At 40.9% G+C, this 18,261-nt stretch overlaps 1 protein-coding gene and 1 long non-coding RNA gene across 5 annotated transcripts in view; one reads left to right on the forward strand and one right to left on the reverse strand.

Annotated features, from left to right (window-relative positions):
* Nucleotides 1-1,310, reverse strand: part of LOC110484176 (uncharacterized) — a 52,515-nt gene extending 51,205 nt beyond the window's left edge. For 2 of the 3 annotated variants that reach the window (XR_014951395.1, XR_013341641.2), the window contains exons 1-2: nt 947-1,310; nt 755-836 (exon numbers count right to left, since the gene is read on the reverse strand). This is a non-coding gene — a long non-coding RNA (uncharacterized LOC110484176). The remainder of the gene's footprint in view (nt 1-754; nt 837-946) is intronic. The other variant, XR_013341638.2, reaches the window with a different exon arrangement.
* The window catches only part of DNAI1 (dynein axonemal intermediate chain 1), a 144,411-nt gene that overhangs the window by 53,729 nt on the left and 72,421 nt on the right, over nt 1-18,261 (forward strand). For both annotated transcript variants that reach the window (XM_077790243.2, XM_085567019.1), the window contains exon 13: nt 15,441-15,688. In XM_077790243.2, coding sequence (XP_077646369.1) covers nt 15,441-15,688 — 248 coding nt within the window. The remainder of the gene's footprint in view (nt 1-15,440; nt 15,689-18,261) is intronic.

Here is an 18,261-nt window from a genome sequence, read left to right on the forward strand (position 1 = left end):
GCACTCTCCCTTTTATGTGCTTTGCAGAGATGGAGTAGAAGAAAGTACCCAGTGTATCCTCTGAAAACTGTGATAGCTGCTGTCACTCAGCTGTCTACTGATTGGATCTTTCTGAATCCTGGTATTGTGTAGGCAGAGTCACTCATGAAGTGTTTGGTGTAGTACCACATGTGTTAATGGTTGCTGGCATCACCTCTTTACTATAAATAACCCACTGGATAGTTTTAATTCTTGCATGTGTTCATACCATTTTTACTTGCTTTTTCTAACCAGATATTTACAAACAATCCTATTATACTCTCTGGCATCGTGAAGTAGCTCCCTAAAGGAAACCATTAATTTTCTGCTGTACAGCATTGGTTGATTAGATGCTTTGTGGAGGAGGAACTGATATGAAAGCATAGAAATTAAAACAGTAACACTCCTGCCAAGCCCTGTAGCCTGTTGCTTTCATTCATCAGCTGGTTTTATTAATTCGTCTGAAGGAATGCTAGTGATTTAATCTTACTGGTGAACTACACAGACTGTGAGGCAGCACTCAGGAGCACAGCAGCCTCCCTTCCTTGCTGTCTTCTATCAGTATCCCTATTCCAAACACCAGGGGTCAGCTTTCTACTGTTATTTTGAAGCCCTTTCTGCTCTAGCTATGGCATCTAGCCTTATAAGATGCAAGGAAACCAACAAGAAGTTCCAGCCCTACTCTAGAGCAAACAGACTTTATAGGAACGGTTAAGAAACGGTAAGAAATACTTACGTGTTGGGTAACTTGTATTGCACTTCTCCCAGCAGAGCTATTTTCGAATTGCCTTTCTCTTCCATCCAGGAGCTGCAGTAACCTATTTGTTGTTTAGACTGATTTCAGAGCCAATGGATGTGACAGCTCCTTCCCAGTGACCTGGGATTGCAGAGTAGGCAGGATCTCTGCCTGCCTGTTTTAGTTACTTACATGGTCTTCATTGCTGTCATGTCTGAGGTTCCTTTCTGCTTTGAGAGTCTGTGTCTTTCCAGATGAGGTCACACAATGCTGCTTTACTTTTTAATGATGAAAAAACTAAGCCAGCCGAGGGGCTCACAGCAAACAGCAAATACCCAGATCAGCATTCATCTCACATCCTGTAGAGCAGTCCTAGAAACAGCAGGCTCTATTCCAGCAATTTCCATAGAAGGAAAGTGACTCTAGAGGCATTTTTTTCAAATATGTTATTCAACCCTGATTGCTGCTTCCCCAAACCTGTGCCATCACACTGTGATTCTATTCTGGAGAGCCCCTAACTTTTCCCAACCATCCCATGCAAAGAGCAAGAAGCTTTCCAACTCAGCTGTCTTTGCTGGATAGCATTCAATCAGACAGCTGGGTCACCAGGCAGCTTTAAAGACCCAGTCCTTCGTAGATTTATTTTAGGAATTGCTAGTTATATAGATTGAGTCTTACATAAATCTAATGTCATTATCAGTACCCAAAGATGGCAGTGTCATTTAAAATTATTATTTTTCAGCCAGGTCAACAACCACGGGGCCACTGGGGTGAGAACAGAGGGGGGAATCAGAAATGGCAGAGGGAAAGAGATCAGCACTTTTAGCAGACGCCCAAAGTTACATTGGTTCATGTCAGTCACAAAACTGGACTTGAAAATATTTCCCTATTTTGGTCTACACTCTGAAAATGAAAACTTCCAGCTAAACCTGGAAAAGTGGTTGCAGAAATATTTGAAGTAGCAGGGAGAAGAGGTGCTACTTCTGTGTATAATGCTGATGAGATCTTCCCTGCTATATTGTATCCAGCTATTAATAATTTAGCCTTCAAAATGGGTGTTAAAACTGAAAAAGGTTCAGAGATGAACCACATCATGACTTATGTTTGAAAACTCTGCCTTACAGTTAAATTCTTAAACAATTCAACTTGACTTTTTAAGGAGAAGATTAAGTAGTGATTTGATTACTGTCCATTAATTACTTGAAGGGAAAGGAAGGAGATATCTTATAGAAAAGAACTCTTTCATCTTACTTTTTCATCTAGGACAGAATCTAGGAATTGGAAGTAGAATTCGGAGATCTCAGAAAGCTGGAAATGAATTTTTAATGGTGAAAGTGATTAAGCATAGGAACAAATAAAGGATTTATTCATCAAACTATCTTCTTTATTCTTAGAATTTACAAATCTGCATTGAACACATTCCATTATTAATTCTAGCAATATGTAAGTTACTTTGTAAGCTCCTAAAGTTAGATGGCTTGTCATTATTCCTAAGGCAGAATGGTACAAAGAAAATGTAAAAGGCCCCATTAAAGACTTTTTCTCCAGACTTTTCAGTCTTTGTCCTGGAGATGAGTGTGGATCATTTTTCAGCAGGATGCATTAGTAAAAACATGAAGGAAATCTATCAAATTTAATGTTTTCATTTGTTGAAATTTGTAAGATGTTCAGACTCTTCTTAGCTTACCTTTGGTTTTTTGCTGCTGTTAAGCAAAACCACATTTTCTGCAATGTAAAATCTTCCTCTGTTAGTCCCTGCTTAGAGAACTCAATCATGCTTTTTCAATTTTTCTCTTCATGCTTGATAATAGTTATGAGGCTTCCAAACTGTAGTATATAACCAGAAATATCTGGATGCTAACCTTCACTGATTCATACAATAGGCCACTTCAGGTTCAAATTCTATCAGGAATACTTTGAAAATTCTGGCCATTGAAAAGTAAATGCAGATAAAATTTGCATTTTTTTGGGAACTTTTAACATCAGAACAATGTGAAAAACTACTAATTTTCTGTGCGTGTGGTTCTTTAAAAAATATTTTGTATTGTCTGTTCTCATAGGTATCACTTTGCTGAAACATATGTGCAAGATGATAAAATTGAATATTTTTTAGGTTATTGTAAAATGAAGACAACTAGGGAAGGTAGGAAGAAAAAGTATTCAGAGGTGCTTAACTGTATCAGTGAGGGATCAAAGGGGTTAATCACGTGAGTAGATTTGAGTTGTTTGATCCTTATACTTCTGTTTTCCTGGCTATTAGACAATCAGAATACAACTTTATTGTGTGAAGAATTTGAGGCTCACTCTGTATGACTGTACAATCTATGCATCCTTAATTTTTCAACATTATCATGCTGTATGTAAATAATTGATGAAATTTAGCAAGTGGATGCTTGTAGAAAATAGCATGCTCCTGCACGGTGTGATGAATGGAGGCAGATCTCTGAAGTTTGCTCTTGGGGAAAGAGGTTTATTGGGGATGCAGAAGGTTCTGCCTCGTGCTCCCAGACACAGCACATGGCCGGGCCTGAGAGGGTGGGGAAGGGGAGAGACAAAGGCATGCTCTAGGAGAGGGGAAGAGGTTCCAAGAGAGGGGAAGCCCCAAGAGGGGAGGAAGTTCCAAGAGGGGAGGAAGTTCCAAGAGAGCATGTGGCCCCTCAAAGCCTCCTTATCAGGGGCTTGTAGGTGGGTTGGAATAAGGCATGGCCAATAGGGTTACAGACATTTGATATTTTAAGGGAGGGATAGAGGTGTGGGGTGAACCATACATCTTTTGGGGGGTGGGATGGAACAGTCCATTTCACCCCAGGACCCATCCAAAGGCAGGAGCATTGTCTGGCTAGCTGGGAGAACTGTTCTCATCCCGATGTATTATTGATGAACAATTATATTTATCTATCATCTGCAACAGATGCTCTTGGGAAAAGGCTCACCAGCAATAAAAGAAAGGCAGCAGGTATTGCTCCAAGAGCTGTTGCGAAGTCTTTCAGTCCTGAGTTATTCTTACCAGATCCCTCCAGGTGTGAGAGAGCTGGCTGGGATCACAGGTATTGTCCAGCTTCTCCCATCAAATGGTGTGTGATGAAGTGGATTCCACTACTGTTTAAGAGATCTTCATAGAGGGACAATTGTATCAGCTCTTGTATTGTTTGGTGAGTCCTCAAAAGATGAACTAGCATAGTAGATTCTCAAGATGCTTATACTGATACCCACCTTGGCTCCCACTGTACAGGAGAGGAATTTTATGGAGCCGAACATGCTTTTTAGATGCTTCCTGTGCTGCAGAGATGCTGGAAGACTGATTGTCCAACAGCAGCCTGACTGGTGGAGATGGGAGATGGAAGATAATGGGGACATAGATTCCCCTTTAACTCCCACAGCAGATCCATGTGTTGCCCAGAGCCAGATCTGGTTTAAGTAATGGTTGGATTCTCAGAGCTGCAGGTCTACAAAGTTGGCTGTCACTAGAGAAAGATGGAAGTTTCTTATGTGGATAAACATCTGGTTGAGGATAATGACAAAAGCAGAGATGGACTCTTCTCAGTGGTATCAAATGAAAGGCCAAAGTCAATTGATGTGAAATGAGATAGATAAAAGTCCCTTAAAATGTAAGATATAACTTCTTTACAGTGTGGGTGGTTGAGCAGAAGAGCAGTCTAGAGAGGCTGATTTTAAAAATCTGACAACACAGTCCTGGATGCCATGCTCTGATTGACTGTGGTTTAAGAAGGCAGAATTGGACTAGATGTTCTCCAGAAGTACCTTCAAACCTCAGGTATCATGTGATTCTGTGATTTTTTTTTCTTTCTTTTTTATCCTTTATACATAATATGTAAGTGTAAGCCAAAATTTGGCCCATGTTTTGCATAGATACTTGATGCTTTATATGAAACTTTTGGACCAGTTCCATTCCCTAGTAACAGTTTGTTTTTCTTTGGAAATTTCACTCTGAAGGACCCTCTGTCCTTTTGCCTCAACTATCTTTTTCCCCCTGACCTTGCTACTTGGTCAAAAGATTGAAAGCTATTGCTTTGTTGCAGTATACAGTGCAAACTGATGTTATTTAGGCAGTTTGGGGGTGAGGAAGGCCAAGGTGAAGCTGGAACTGAACCTGGCAAGGGACACAAAAAAAGCTTCCTTCAGAAAAGGAAGGTAAAATGAGGTGCAACCCACCCAATAAAAATAATTATGGAAAACTGGTAACAACAAATGAGGAAAAGGCTGAGGTACTCAGCAACTTTTTTCCCTCAGTCTTCAATGGCAACTTCTCCTCCTACACCTCTCAAGTGGACAAGCATCAGGATGGGGACTTGGGGAGCAAAGTCCCTGCCACTGTAAGAGAAGGTCAGATTCCCCACCTGAGGAATCTTAATGTACATAAGTTTTGGAACCCAATGAAATTATGTGGTTGCCAAGCCACTCTCAATGATATTTGAGAAGTCATGGTAGTCAGGTGAAGTCCCAGGTGACTGGAAAAGGGAAGCCATTGTATCCTTCTTGAGAAGTGGCAGAAAGAAGGACTCCAGGGACTACTGACCTGTCAGCCTCCCCTCTGCCTGGGAAGATCATGGGATCTAGTTTCCTTCTAGAAACTCTGCTAAGGCACATGGAGGCTGGGGAGGTGAATTGAGGCAACCAGCATGGCTTCACCAAGGGTAAGTCCTACCTGGCAAACCAGAGGCTTTCTATGATGCAGTGACAGCAGGAGTGGACAAGGAAAGGGTTACAGATGTCATTTATCTGGACTTTTGTACGGCTTTTGACAGGGTCCCCCCTTCTGTCTAAACTGGAGGGAGAGGGAGTTGATGGATATGGACTGTTGGGTGCTGAGGCATTGGTTGGCTACATCCAGAGAGTTGGTTGGATAATCAAATCCAGAGAGTCAATGAGAGTCAATGTCTCAGAGTCCCAGTGGACATCAGTGACAAGTGGAGTCCTTCATGGATCCGTACGGGGACTGGTGTTCTTTAATGTCTTCATTAATGGCATAGAGGGATCCAGTGCACTCGGCATGATTGATGACAGCACCAAGCTGAGTGGTGCTTTGACACACCTGAAAGATGGGATGCCATCCAGAGACAAGCTTGAGGAGTGGGTCCATGCAAGCATCAGGAAGCTCAAGGCCAAGTGCTGGTGCTGCACCAGGGTCAGGGCAGCCCCCAGTACCAGCCCAGGCTGGGCATGAGCAGACCCAGAGCAGCCCTGCCCAGAAGGACTTGGGGGTGCTGTGGGTGAGAGGCTGCACATGGCCCGGCCATGGCACTCACAGTCCAGAGAGCCAAACGTGTCCTGGGCTGCATCCAGAGCCCCGTGAGCAGCAGGGGAGGGAGGGGATTCTGACCCTCTGCTCTGCTCTGCTGAGACCCACCTGGAGCACTGCATCCAGCCCTGGGCTCCCAGCACAGGAGGGACAGGGACCTGCTGGAGTCAGCCCAGAGGAGGCCACCAAGATGAGCAGAGGGCTGGAGCACCTCTGCTATGAAAAAGACCCTGAAATAATTTGGGTTGTTCAGCCTGGAAAGGAGAAGGCTTCAGAGTTTTTATGTCCTTCCAGTATCTGAAGGGAGCCTACAAGGACTATTTACAAGAACATGTAATGACAGGACAAGGGTTGATGACTTTAAACTGAAAGAGTGTAGGTGTAGATTAAATACTGGTAAGAGATTCTTTACTGTGCAGGTGCTGAGGTACTGGCACAGGTTGTCAGAGAATGCCCTGTCATTGGAAGTGTTCCAGGCCAGTATGTTGCCCTATGGATGCCCTGTCATTGGAAGTGTTCTAGGCTAGGTTGCATGGGGTTTGGAGCAAGTTGGTCTAGTGGAAAGTGCCCCTGCTCATGTCAGGGGAGTTGGAATAAGATGATCTTTAAGGTCCCTTCTAACTCAGGGCATTCCATGATTATGTGATTTTGTTTGAAACTAACAAAATTTTAAGTATTTTTTCTTTCTTTCTTTCTTTCTTTCTTTCTTTCTTTCTTTCTTTCTTTCTTTCTTTCTTTCTTTCTTTCTTTCTTTCTTTCTTTCTGATTTATTTTTTCTCTGAAATCTACTTTTAGTAGTTTTTAAAATCCATTTATGCTAACCCCCAAATATACACTTAACACACCTGCTTAAGATACATAATATTTCAGGTACTAAAAATAAAAGCAAGCAAAACACCCCACAATTTCTGTTAAAGAAGTGAATATCTGGTTTATATCCCAGCCTTATACAAAGAGAAATTCTGATAAATATTGTCCAAATTTAATGTTCAGTATCTAGCTGCACTGAAAAATGGGAAGAGGTCCATTAGGGACCTGGGAAATGCTTAACTACAAATTAGTAGGGTCCTAAGCAGTCCTCTAGAAGAAATATCACTGATTTTATGCTCTGTTTTTATACACTTCCCTAAACATTTTGTGTTAACTACTGATGCAAATGGGTTAGGGGCAGGTGTTGGATCTGTAATGGCTACTCTTAATTTTCATGATGCATGCTAGTGCAAAACTGACTGTATGCCCATATGTATGACTGCTTCTTCCTTGCTCTTCTATAAAATCTGGGTCTTCTGCCAAATGTCTTCAAAAATGTTCTCAGAGCTGCTGTATCATTTCTCAATGTCTCCTCAATGGCCTGAGCTGAAAATATTCATCTCATCAGACATCATCTGTCTGCTTCCAAGAGACCACAGCACAGCCATAAAACACTAACTTTCCTGTCTCTTAATTTTGAAATACATAAGCATCTCCTGCAGTGTGTGCATCCCCCTCAAAGCTGTTCTGGTAAGGAATATTAAAATGCTGGTAGCCTGGCTTGTTTGCAGGCTGGTGTGGTCCAGAGGCAGCACATTTGTAGATATCCATTTGTGGCATGATCCTGGGGATTTCTAATCATTGCATGCCACCTGGAAGCCCCTCACTTGGCCACTTGATGGCACTCTTAAATGTTTAATTGGTTGCAAATGTTCTCAAATGGGCTAGTTTCATAGAACAGGGATAGAGAAAACAGAGCCTCAGGCATCAAAGAGTGAAATAATCAAATTGGAGCTTATATCAATGAAAACAAGGAAGGCAGGAGCAAAAGTTCAGGTGATTGTGGCAAATGCTGCCCAGTGTGTACCAAGAGGATTAGCATCTGTCTGGCTTCCCAGCTCCAGAGTGCTCCGCAGAGACAAGAGCTGCCTCAGCCTTTCCTCACAGGAGAGGTGCTCCATCCTTGCTCCAAGAGGCTGTGAGGTCTGATGTGCTGAAGACACCACAGCTAGATGCAGCACTCCAGGTGGGGTCTTGTGACAGCAGAGCAAGAGGCAGAATCCCCTCCCTCAACCTCATGTTAGCTTTCATAAAATACAGGCAGCTGCACCATTAGCATTTACATTGTAAAATCATGTCCTTATGAGCATTTATTTAAAGAAGAAAATTTAAGGAAGAATTATAGTGTGTGCTAGACCCATGATGCCTGTCTGATCAGAATGAGAAAACTATGATTTTATATACAGCATTGCAAACTCAGCCATTCCTTCTTTTTTGCACTGCTCACGTACTCACCTCACTCTCAGGGGAGCTCAGATGAACGCCAGATCTTTTTGCTTTTTTCAGGAAACTGTTACATCTTTTCATCCCCTTCTTCCCTGTTTTTGTTTGCTTTTGAGGCTCTGCTTTTACAGGCCCTGACAAACAGTGCATGTTTCCTGTAGTTCCTAACTACTCATTTTTGTTAGCCTGTTTGACTGTGGTTTCTCTTGTATTACTCTGCCAGACTGTATTTTAGAGTAAGAAAGGTTATCTCTATCTATCCATCTCTGCTTCTGAGGTGTGTCTTGCCTCTGACATGTGCAGAGCCCACAGGACTGCAACATGGCCTCAGGACATGTATAAATTACTACTTGCTTCATCATCTGTCAATTTTGTCTTCTCCAAAATATCCAGAACACTTTGAAATTCTGGTTTTGTACCTCTCTTATCCAAACTGCAAGTTCCTAAAAGCCCCAGCTAAAAATGTTAACTGATCAGGAGTAACAGGGATTACTTAAGCAGCTGGTGAGAGGTGCCAAGCAGAATGTTAAATTTGACATTCAAGCATCTAAATCAGCATAAGCCAAAATGATCTATCACTTGCCTCCTCTGCACTGGTGGACTTGCTCAGCATTTGCAGATCTTGCAGTACTAACACTGCTAATTGGAGGGTACATATTTCCCTGTGACAGGAAATGTCTATGCTATCAGGCCAACGTAGGTAGTCTCAACAGGGGCATTCAGCTTCCACTGATGAATGTCAGAAAATAAATTCTGGTGGAATTATCATCTGAGATGTCTCAGAGGGTGTTCTGTAGTAGCCCTGGATCTAGGCATTTCTTTCATTGGTCCTGTGGGTGGGAATATAAACTCACAGCAAATGAAATGTGTAACTGATTAAAAGGCAGGTGAAATTGTAAATTATACTAGGGACAGAGATGTTGTATGGAGTGATTAATGTTGTGGTAAACCAGAATTATTCAAAGCAAATGCATTTTAGTGCAGTCAAATATAGTATAATACTTTTCTAGACAAAAAGAAGTGTTGTATTTTGGAAGGCAGCAACTCTTAAAAAAAAGAAAAGGAAGAAAACTCCACTTTTGTGTACAAGTAAGAAATTTGAGTCCCTAGTGTGATAGCTTGGCAAGGAGGCTGAACATGATTCTGGTGTGCAAACAGGAAATCCTGAATAGCAGTAGAGATATTATTTAAACATTAGTGAGACTAATGCTGGAATATTATGTTTGATTCCAGAGCCAGCATTTTCCAAAGCATGCAGAAAAATTGTAGGTAGTTCAGAAAGAGCCCCAGGTTGATTCAGGGGTTGGAGAGCACACCCCAAATGTGGAGAGAGAACAACATTCAGTTGAAATTTGGACTCAAAATTAATTATGTCTGGCCCTCACACAAATCCTAGCCATGTAATATCCTCCACTTGTCTCTGGAAAATTTCTAAATATTCTACTCTTTTCCATGTCTGCTGAGAAGTTGCTTTCTCTTTGCAGCTGTGGAAGCAGTGCCTTTCACTGGACGTGGCAAAGTTAATGTTGGTTCCTGGCTTTTTGCTAAGCAGCACTGTGCAGTGCTGGTGAAAATAAATGGGATTTTTTGAGTTCAGGTTGTGATGGTTATCAAAAGTATGCTGAAATGTGACTAGTGTTCAGTTTTTAAAGTATTTAATGAAGAGAAGCACCAGCTATGAAAGAAGTCCTTTATCCAGTCAAGGTAGGCATAATAAGAATTATCAGTGGCAAGCCAGGTAAGTCAAGTAAGGAATTAGGTACAGCTATTTAATTGCTCAAAGCGATTAAATGTTGAAATAAACTGCAAAATGAAACAGTGGTTTCTCTGTTTTTTGAGATCTTTATATGAATTATGCATATACTTGCCAAAACCAAGTTATCAGGCTCAAAACAGGATATGCCAGTAACATATTTGGATCAGTGGAAAAGAGGAGGCCAGGCTTTCTGGCCTTGAGTTACGAAGTAATGAGTTCTCAAAACATTTTTTTTTCTGGGAAGGGACTGTTTGAAAGTCCAATATTCATATTTTCATTGCCCACAATATGGTTCCCAACCTGATCCATAGTGATGTGGGATATATCAACACAGCACTGTGTTGTACACAAGTACAGTGGACCTAAGTGCTCTGAGCATTTAAAGGAATGGGAACAGAATGAGCACCAATGATCCTCCCAGGGATCCTGGGTTGCAGTCTGCTTAGGCAGAGCCCTCTGATGTCCCAGCTCTGTTCCCTGTCCTAGCTTGCTGTAGTGTCTTTGGCAGTCCCCTCTGCTGCCCTATCTCAACAGGAATGCTGCATATACAAGCTTAAAGCACTCTCAAGTGCTATAAAACTTTTGAGATATTATTGTTATTCCTGAAGAGCTTTGAAAACACATTCAGCCTATGCCCAAACTCTCTGAGCTCCTGGAAGGATTTGTTCTTTCCTGATTTTTCGGAACTACTGGCATACAGTTAAGCCCAAAGTGCCAGCTGTTTCCTTTCTTACAGCACACCAATTCTGTGACTGCAGCAAAGTGTGCAATTGGCACAGCTTTTTAAAATAAGCCAGGAGAGAGTCTTGCTAGAGCAGTGCAAGGTCATTCAACTTGTTTTACAGTGGGTCAGATTAGCCTGTGCTCAGTGCTCTGCTGCACAGGATTTGCTCACTGATAAAAAAATAAATTGTATTGAAAATTCACTAATTTGTGAATTGCTCGGTCATCATGTCTATGCCATGAAGATGGAAGCACAGAAATATTCTTAGATTGTGCTCAGGGTTCTGAAGATTTCCAATTTACAAGGGAAAATTTGCTGGTCTTTTTTTTTTTTTTTTTTTTTTTTTTCTCCTCTACACTTTAAATATTGGAAAGACAAATAAATAGCTGAGATATATCTTTGGCTACCAAGAATTCTGTGAAACTGATCTCTCCTCCAAAGAGGAGATTGCCTCATCAAGTGTAAAGCATAACCAGCCACTTCCCTTGGCTTCTTAGCAAAGCAGTCCTAAAGGATAGAGCCCCAGCTAGCCAGCTCACAACATGAGTGTATCTAGGAGAGCAGAACTGCTTGTATAGCTGTAATGGTCAGAAACAATCAGCTGTTCACAAATGTACTTAATTTTGCTTTTTGCTTTTTTTTTTTTTTTTTTTTTCCTTAGATGGTCTCTTAGAGCACACAAGACAGATTTTAGGTACCAGTAGGGTTTTTTTAGTGTGATGATATCTTAGATCCAAGCCATATCAGTGAGACAGCTTGCAGACTTGATTTTTAGAAAGCTATCATAGGATCACAGGATCTAAGGCTATAGTTTTTTGGAGTTTAAATCCTCTAAAGAGAAAGTAATTTTATTATGCCAGTTTATCACACAAGAAACTGTAGCACTGGCTCCTTGTGTAGTAAAAATGATCTTAACTCATGTCTGTGGAGGGTCCCCACATTGAGATTTATTATGCCACTGCAGGATTTACCTGAAGCATTGTGCTTTCTGCCTTGAGGATGATGCTGCTTTGAACATAGTTGTTCAGCCCTAAGCATTTTGGAGGAAATGGAAGAAAATCATCTATGTCTCATGCTCATGGCTTTGTTTATGAATAAAGAGGGAAAGATGCAAATAATTTTTTTTTAATTCTGTCCAGTGAACAAAAGACTTTTATCTGATATTGGACATTTGCTGATTATTTTAAATTCAGGCAAGGAATAATAGAAATGAAAAATCTGTTAAACCACGTACTTAGTAAGCATCTGAATAAAAGATTCAGAGGCTTTTCAGATTATTACTTTGTATAGACTATTTGGTGATATGATAATGATATTCTGGGATACTTTTCTACCACTACAATATTTTCCTGAAAAGGATTTGGGGTGAATTTGTTCAGCTATAAAGGCATATTCAGAGAAGTATTTTAGATAGTGGTCATAGTTAGCTTGAAACCTATTTCTGTTTGCATGTGATATTTACAGGCTCAGTTCTTCATGTTGAGACCAGTAATCATGCAATCTGCATTCTTCTGTAGCAAAACTTGTCTTCCTACATACACTTGTTACATGTCAGGATCTAAAATTTAGCCTCTGGTCAGGTGAACACTTGGCTCCTCATGGCAGCAAGAATCTATTCATTCTCTTCTTCTTGCTGTTCTGCCTTGTGTCTTTGTGTAAAGAACAAGTCCTGCTGGCACTGATTATCAAAAAAACTGTCCAATATCTCTAATATCTCCAGCCCTTGTATCTCAGAAAAAAAAAAAAAAAGACCCAAAAAAAAAACCCCCAAAAAAACAAACCACCAACAGTTTGCAATTAGTGGATCTGCATAGGGCAGATCCATTATTCTTCCAGTCCATACCACTGCATCCACGAGTTGCAGAGCAGCTGTCTCAGGTCTGAAGCTGCTGCCTTCACTTCTGATTCACCATTGCCAGATCTTGTTCTGCGCCTTTTGCATCTTTTGGCTGTGCTCTGTGATATTCTAGCATTGATTCACCCTGCATCCTGAGAATCTGTTTGCCCAGTGTTTTGGGGCAAAGTGCACTACTCTGCTTGTTTTTACTGAAAACCAAAAACCTTTTTCTTGAAAATGCTGCTCTTCAAATCTATAGCACAGATGTGTTGCTGTGGGTATGTGCTGTGCTTGCTGTTTTGGAACACTGAATATCACTAATGAAATAAGCCCTTTTTAAAAGCTATTAATTAAAGAATATGTTGGTATGTCACAGGTTAGTACTCTGAATGAGAATTCACTGTACATTAAAATGGATTGATATGCCTATGCTCAGCAGGTTAGTGTTTTGCTGAGGTTTATGTCTCATGCTTCAGTGTTAATTGTGGGTTATTCTCATCACATTACCTTTCATCAGTAATAGGCTGTACTTTAGCAATCATAATATTCAGCATTACATATAGTATTCACACATCTCTGATTTAACCTACATTCCTGGTATTTGATAACATAAAGGAGACTATATGGGTAGGATTTGGCTCTTGGACTAAGGCAGGTTTAACATTCTGTAGTGGCCACTGCAGTCAGTGGAGCCTAGAGAGTAAAGCAGCACTCAGAAAATTCCCATTTAAGGTGCTGCTGATACTGATGGTAGCAGAGCTTGGACTCTGAGTGCACAGCCAGCATACACAGACCTACATTTGGATGTCATAAGCTGCAAACTGGACCCTACATTGCACTCTGCCAGAGCTTCTTCTCAAGGCTTTGCTTTCCTCCTGCCAAACCAATTCCTCAGGTGGAATTGCTGAAGCTGCTGAGTGATTTCACCTGATGAAGGCCTGCTCTATCCCCTATCACTGAGGAATGTGGGTGGATTCTGTTCCTGTCAGGTCATTGGGAAGAGAACCACCTCCAAAACCCCACTTAGATCTCTGACTGAATCACTCCCTGTAGGGGTGTCTTCTCTGCTGTCTGTGCAAGGAGCATGGAGACAGCTCTCTGAGGCTCCTCAGCATACCACTAACATATAGAAAATTAATGTACACTACAGACCTTCTGGGAATACGCCTGGCTGATCAGCCCACTCCAAGAGAAATAAGAGCATGAAATAGGTTAATTCAAAGGCTATACAACCAATTTGACTTAATTCCGCTCTAAGTCAGTCCTGATGGTCATTTCCACAGCCTTCCCAAGTGCTTTTGCTTCTAAGGAGAGCATAGATTCATCCTTACCATGCATAGACCTCAACTAAGTATCAGTTCAATGACATAACTTGTCTAAGAACAAAGACAATTCTGTGAATTAAAAGAACTGGAAAATCTCTGATGGAGAAAGTAAGCTCACTTCCTTTTCAGCAAGAATATTAAGAATAAGATTCCCCTTAATTAACAAGAAAAAAAAACAAACTTAGAAATATTATTTGGAGTCAGATATATTTAATGCCAGTTTTGGAATCTTGCCTTTCTGCAAAATAAGGAAGCCGTTTTCCTCTTCTATCTCCATTACAGAGACACCTGTGAAAATATTTCATTTTAATAATCTAGTATAAAACAACAGTAATCGTTTTGTTAATGTGTGTTTCTTTACTGGTTCTTTGAATGTTTCAATGTGGTCCTGTTAAACATGGAGTACACAATGTCTGTACCTGCATGCGGGCTTGGAATCAGTTTGCTACTACCTCTCTTAAATTGGTGTTATCACAGGAGTACACATTTACCAAGACCTGATCCTGCAGGTTGAACAAAATGTTAAGAAAGGTAGGAAGCAGTTTTAAAAGGAGAGGACTGTTCTGGAAATAGAATGTATAGTGAGTACTTAAAGCACAGAAAGCAGTACATTTATTTCCAATATACTGTGTGCCTGAAGGCATTGACAGTAACAAAAAGCACTGGATGGCTAGAATGCTCTCAGAGGCAGCATTGTTTTCATAGATTAGCAAAGTTCCTTCTTTGTTTCTAGAGAGCTTATCTACATCAACAGCTTTTCTTCCCCTTTCAGAGAATTTGGAAATTGTTTTTTTTACATGATTGAAATACCCTAAGAATTGCAGAGACAGTCAGGGCATGATAACAAAAAAAAAAAACCACAAAAGAAAGATGATCCTACTGAGAAAAGGGAGAGCTAATTTCAGGCAGCACAAAGAAAAGGTGAAAGTAAATAGAAAAAAGATTGGAAAGTCTAGGCAAAAAAAGAGCTTCTGTGCCAAACACGGAGATATTGGACAAAAATAGAAAATAAAGCTATAGTGACTTTTACATTGTCCACTTATGAGTAATGACAATTGATATAATTCTTTACAGATACATTAATGAAATGTTTTTCTTTGAAAAAGTAGTGAAGACTAAAATATCAAATATCGCCAATACAGAAATTGAAATGCTGCTATTCTTGGTTCAGCCTTTATGTCTGCAGTGAAGTGAAATCCTAGACTACCAAAAGAAGTGTAATCCTAGCCCAAGGAAAGAAGTGTCCACAAAATTCTTTCATTCCTCCACACTTCTCCTCACAGCTCTCTCTCCTTGGCAAAAAGCACACCAAAATAGTACTTTTTCTGTATAAGTACATTGTGCCTATGTCCTGGCGGTGGCCTATCAGTGGCAGAAAGGATGTTCAGATGCGGGAATACCAAAATGACCATTTGGTCCTGTGACTGGTAATTTTATATTCAGGTAGGTTTTGGGCATAGGCGAGAGCTGTCTGTTTCTACATTTTGGTAGCTGAGGATCCTGGAAACTGATCTGACATCTCCTTGTTTAGATGACTTCATGAAGCAGGGCCATGGCATGCTCCTGCTCTACACCCTGAAGAACCCCTCCTTCCCAGAGTACTCCTTCAGCAGTGAGAGTGGTGTCATGTGCCTGGACTTCCACAGTGACCACCCCTACCTCCTGGCAGTGGGCTTCTATGATGGCAACGTGGCCATTTACAACCTGAAGAAGGCAAGCTCCCAGCCCAGCTACAGGAGTAGTGCTAAGTCAGGAAAGCACACAGAGCCAGTGTGGCAGGTAAGGGTGTTTTTCTTTTCCTGTGACTGGGGTTTGAATTGCGTGGAGCTTGGGCACAGCAGGAAAAGTCCTGTATGGGGAAAGGTTTCTGTTTTAGTACATGGGATTGACTAAGTTGTATTGTTGTATTTCAGGCCAATTTTGAAATATGCACAAAGGCAAAGCAATTACATGAATCCTTGGTTCTCAGCAGATACTAAACGTGTGAGCAAAAGTTTGCTGTAAACAATTACTTCTCCTTAGTTTTTATTAATATAATTTACTTATTTTTGGAGAAGAACTGGTAACTTCTGTATGCACAAGCATGCTACACTATTTGTGTTCCAAACAGAACATCACAGGATAAGCAGTGCGTAAAAACAAGTAAAACAGGTATGTCAGCCTAAAAGAGAGCTCTGTTGGGTACACTAGGTTCAGAGCCAGCTGTCTGTGGAACTGGATGCCACCAGGATTCAAACACTACTTTGTAGTGAGCTTTTAGTTGACCTTGAAGTACTTGAGTGAATTCAGAACTGCAGTGTGCAGGTAATGTTCTTAAACTACTGTCATTCTGGCATCTGCCACAAAGAGCCACCAGATGGGTGGTACTGTGAAGGGTCAGGGTAAAAATGTTGCTATATCCAGCTAACTAGCTGTGTCTGCAAGGTAATCTGAGTTTAGATTGAAGCACTGGTACCTGTGCTTTTGATCTTGTTCTTAGCAGTAGAAGTGCGGCAGCACACATTTTAACATGGTCTGTATGAGGCTGTTGAGGTGCAGGGGTGTTTGGTTTGCTAGCCTGGGCTAAAGATGTTGCTGCAGTGACTATGGCTGTCACTTGACTTAGGCTGGTTGCTCCAGCCTTACGCCAGTGTTCCTTGAACTTTGGCACATGCCTTGCAAGGGTTGTCCCTCAACTGTGGCTCCATCTTCCAGTAAAAGCCCAGGACATCGAGGGAACCTGATGGGACTACAGATGAATGTGCAATATGCCAAGAGCAAGACCTCTGCTTCCTAGAAACACAGAGTTTGTGCAAATGTAACATTTAAGAGAAGACATGAATTTTATATTTCCTGCCTGTCTGTCCAAAGCTTTTCCTCTAGCAGATATTTATAACTCTTCTATATGAGGTTAACAGAGTAGCCTGGGCACACACACACACCCACACACACACACCCACAAAGAAAACTTCTGAGCTTTTCCCGTTGCTATTTAGGCTTCCAGTAAAAAAGCCGGGCAAAATAGTAAGTTCTATGTGAAGTTCTTCATGGTCTTGCTGCAGCATGCTATAGGAAGTCACAGCTGTTACATTAGAGACACAAAAATCCCAGATCCCTTGTGCCCCAGATGTTATTGGAGGGGACTGTGTGCCGAAGAGGTGTTATTAGTAACCTGTTCCCTGCAGACCATGAGCAGATACATACAGCAGTGGAGGCATTCTGTGTGGGGTTTCTAGGGGTAGGTTTATGTGTACCACTTGGCAGCAGTGGGGCTCAGAAGTGAAAAAAAATCATTACATGCTGTGGGAAGATAGCTCTGAAAAGGAAATAAACTACTCCATGGATATGGATAGTTGAGTAAAGAAGTTCCTGCTTTTTTATTTCCAGAGGTTGAGTGCTGAGAATCATAATCATTAGTTTTTTTCGACAATAAGATAATTTCTCTGAGCAACCTGGTCTAGTGGAGTGTCCCTGTCCATGGCAAGGAGGTTGGAACAAAAAGGTCTTGTTCCAACTTTCCAACCCAAATGATTCTGTGATTCTAGAATTTTTAACTTCTACAAAACTAGCAAACAAAGTTAGTAGTTAGGTGATTGTACAGCAATCCAAAGAGCTTGTATCTCTGTTGGAAAGAGTTGAAGTGTAAGCATTTGTCAATATCAGCCAAAAGGTTTAGAAAATATTTGCACTCCATTCAATGTGATGAAAAGCAGCATGGACTATATGTTAGGTTGATACACAGGATTGTTATTCTTCATTCAGCATTAAATGGTTCTAGAAGGTGATGCTTTCTTTTCTCATATTTTGCTCAAAGATACCCTATTCTTCCCTAGGACCACCCTACTAATCTGAGGGCCAGTCTTTGTCTAGATCCTAGACCTCAAAAAAAAATCCCCCTTTCCTTGTAGGAAAAGTGAACAAAGTTAGAAAAGTAACAATGTTATCCTGAGCAATTAGTAGCCTTTGTTCTCTGGACTGCCTGGCTTTTTCTTTTGAAACAATGCAGCCCTTTCACAATGGAAACAAAATGGGAAGTGGGTAAAGTAGACTGACAGCTCTTTTCTTGTGCTGTTTCATTTTCAGTGACTTAGTAATATCTCAGTACATTTGTATAAAACAAAGCTGATGTAATGTTCCCATTGTTAAGACCAAAATAAAATAATACAAATTTTCTACTTCTGTTACCTAAGATAGAGTTTGTCTACCTTATACCACTCCCTATTTTTTAAAAGAGCATAGCAATGGTTTCTTATAGATTTGGCAGTTATCTCCCATGTATTAAGTGCTATTGCATTGTAAATAATGGAAAATTCTAGCCTGTTTTAAATTACACATTTCTAATTACTTATTACCAATTGGTGAGAATCCAAATC

The sequence above is a fragment of the Lonchura striata genome, chromosome Z (assembly GCF_050655825.1).
Source record: "Lonchura striata isolate lonStrDom1 chromosome Z, ASM5065582v1, whole genome shotgun sequence".
In the NCBI taxonomy this organism is placed as follows: Eukaryota; Metazoa; Chordata; class Aves; order Passeriformes; family Estrildidae; genus Lonchura; species Lonchura striata.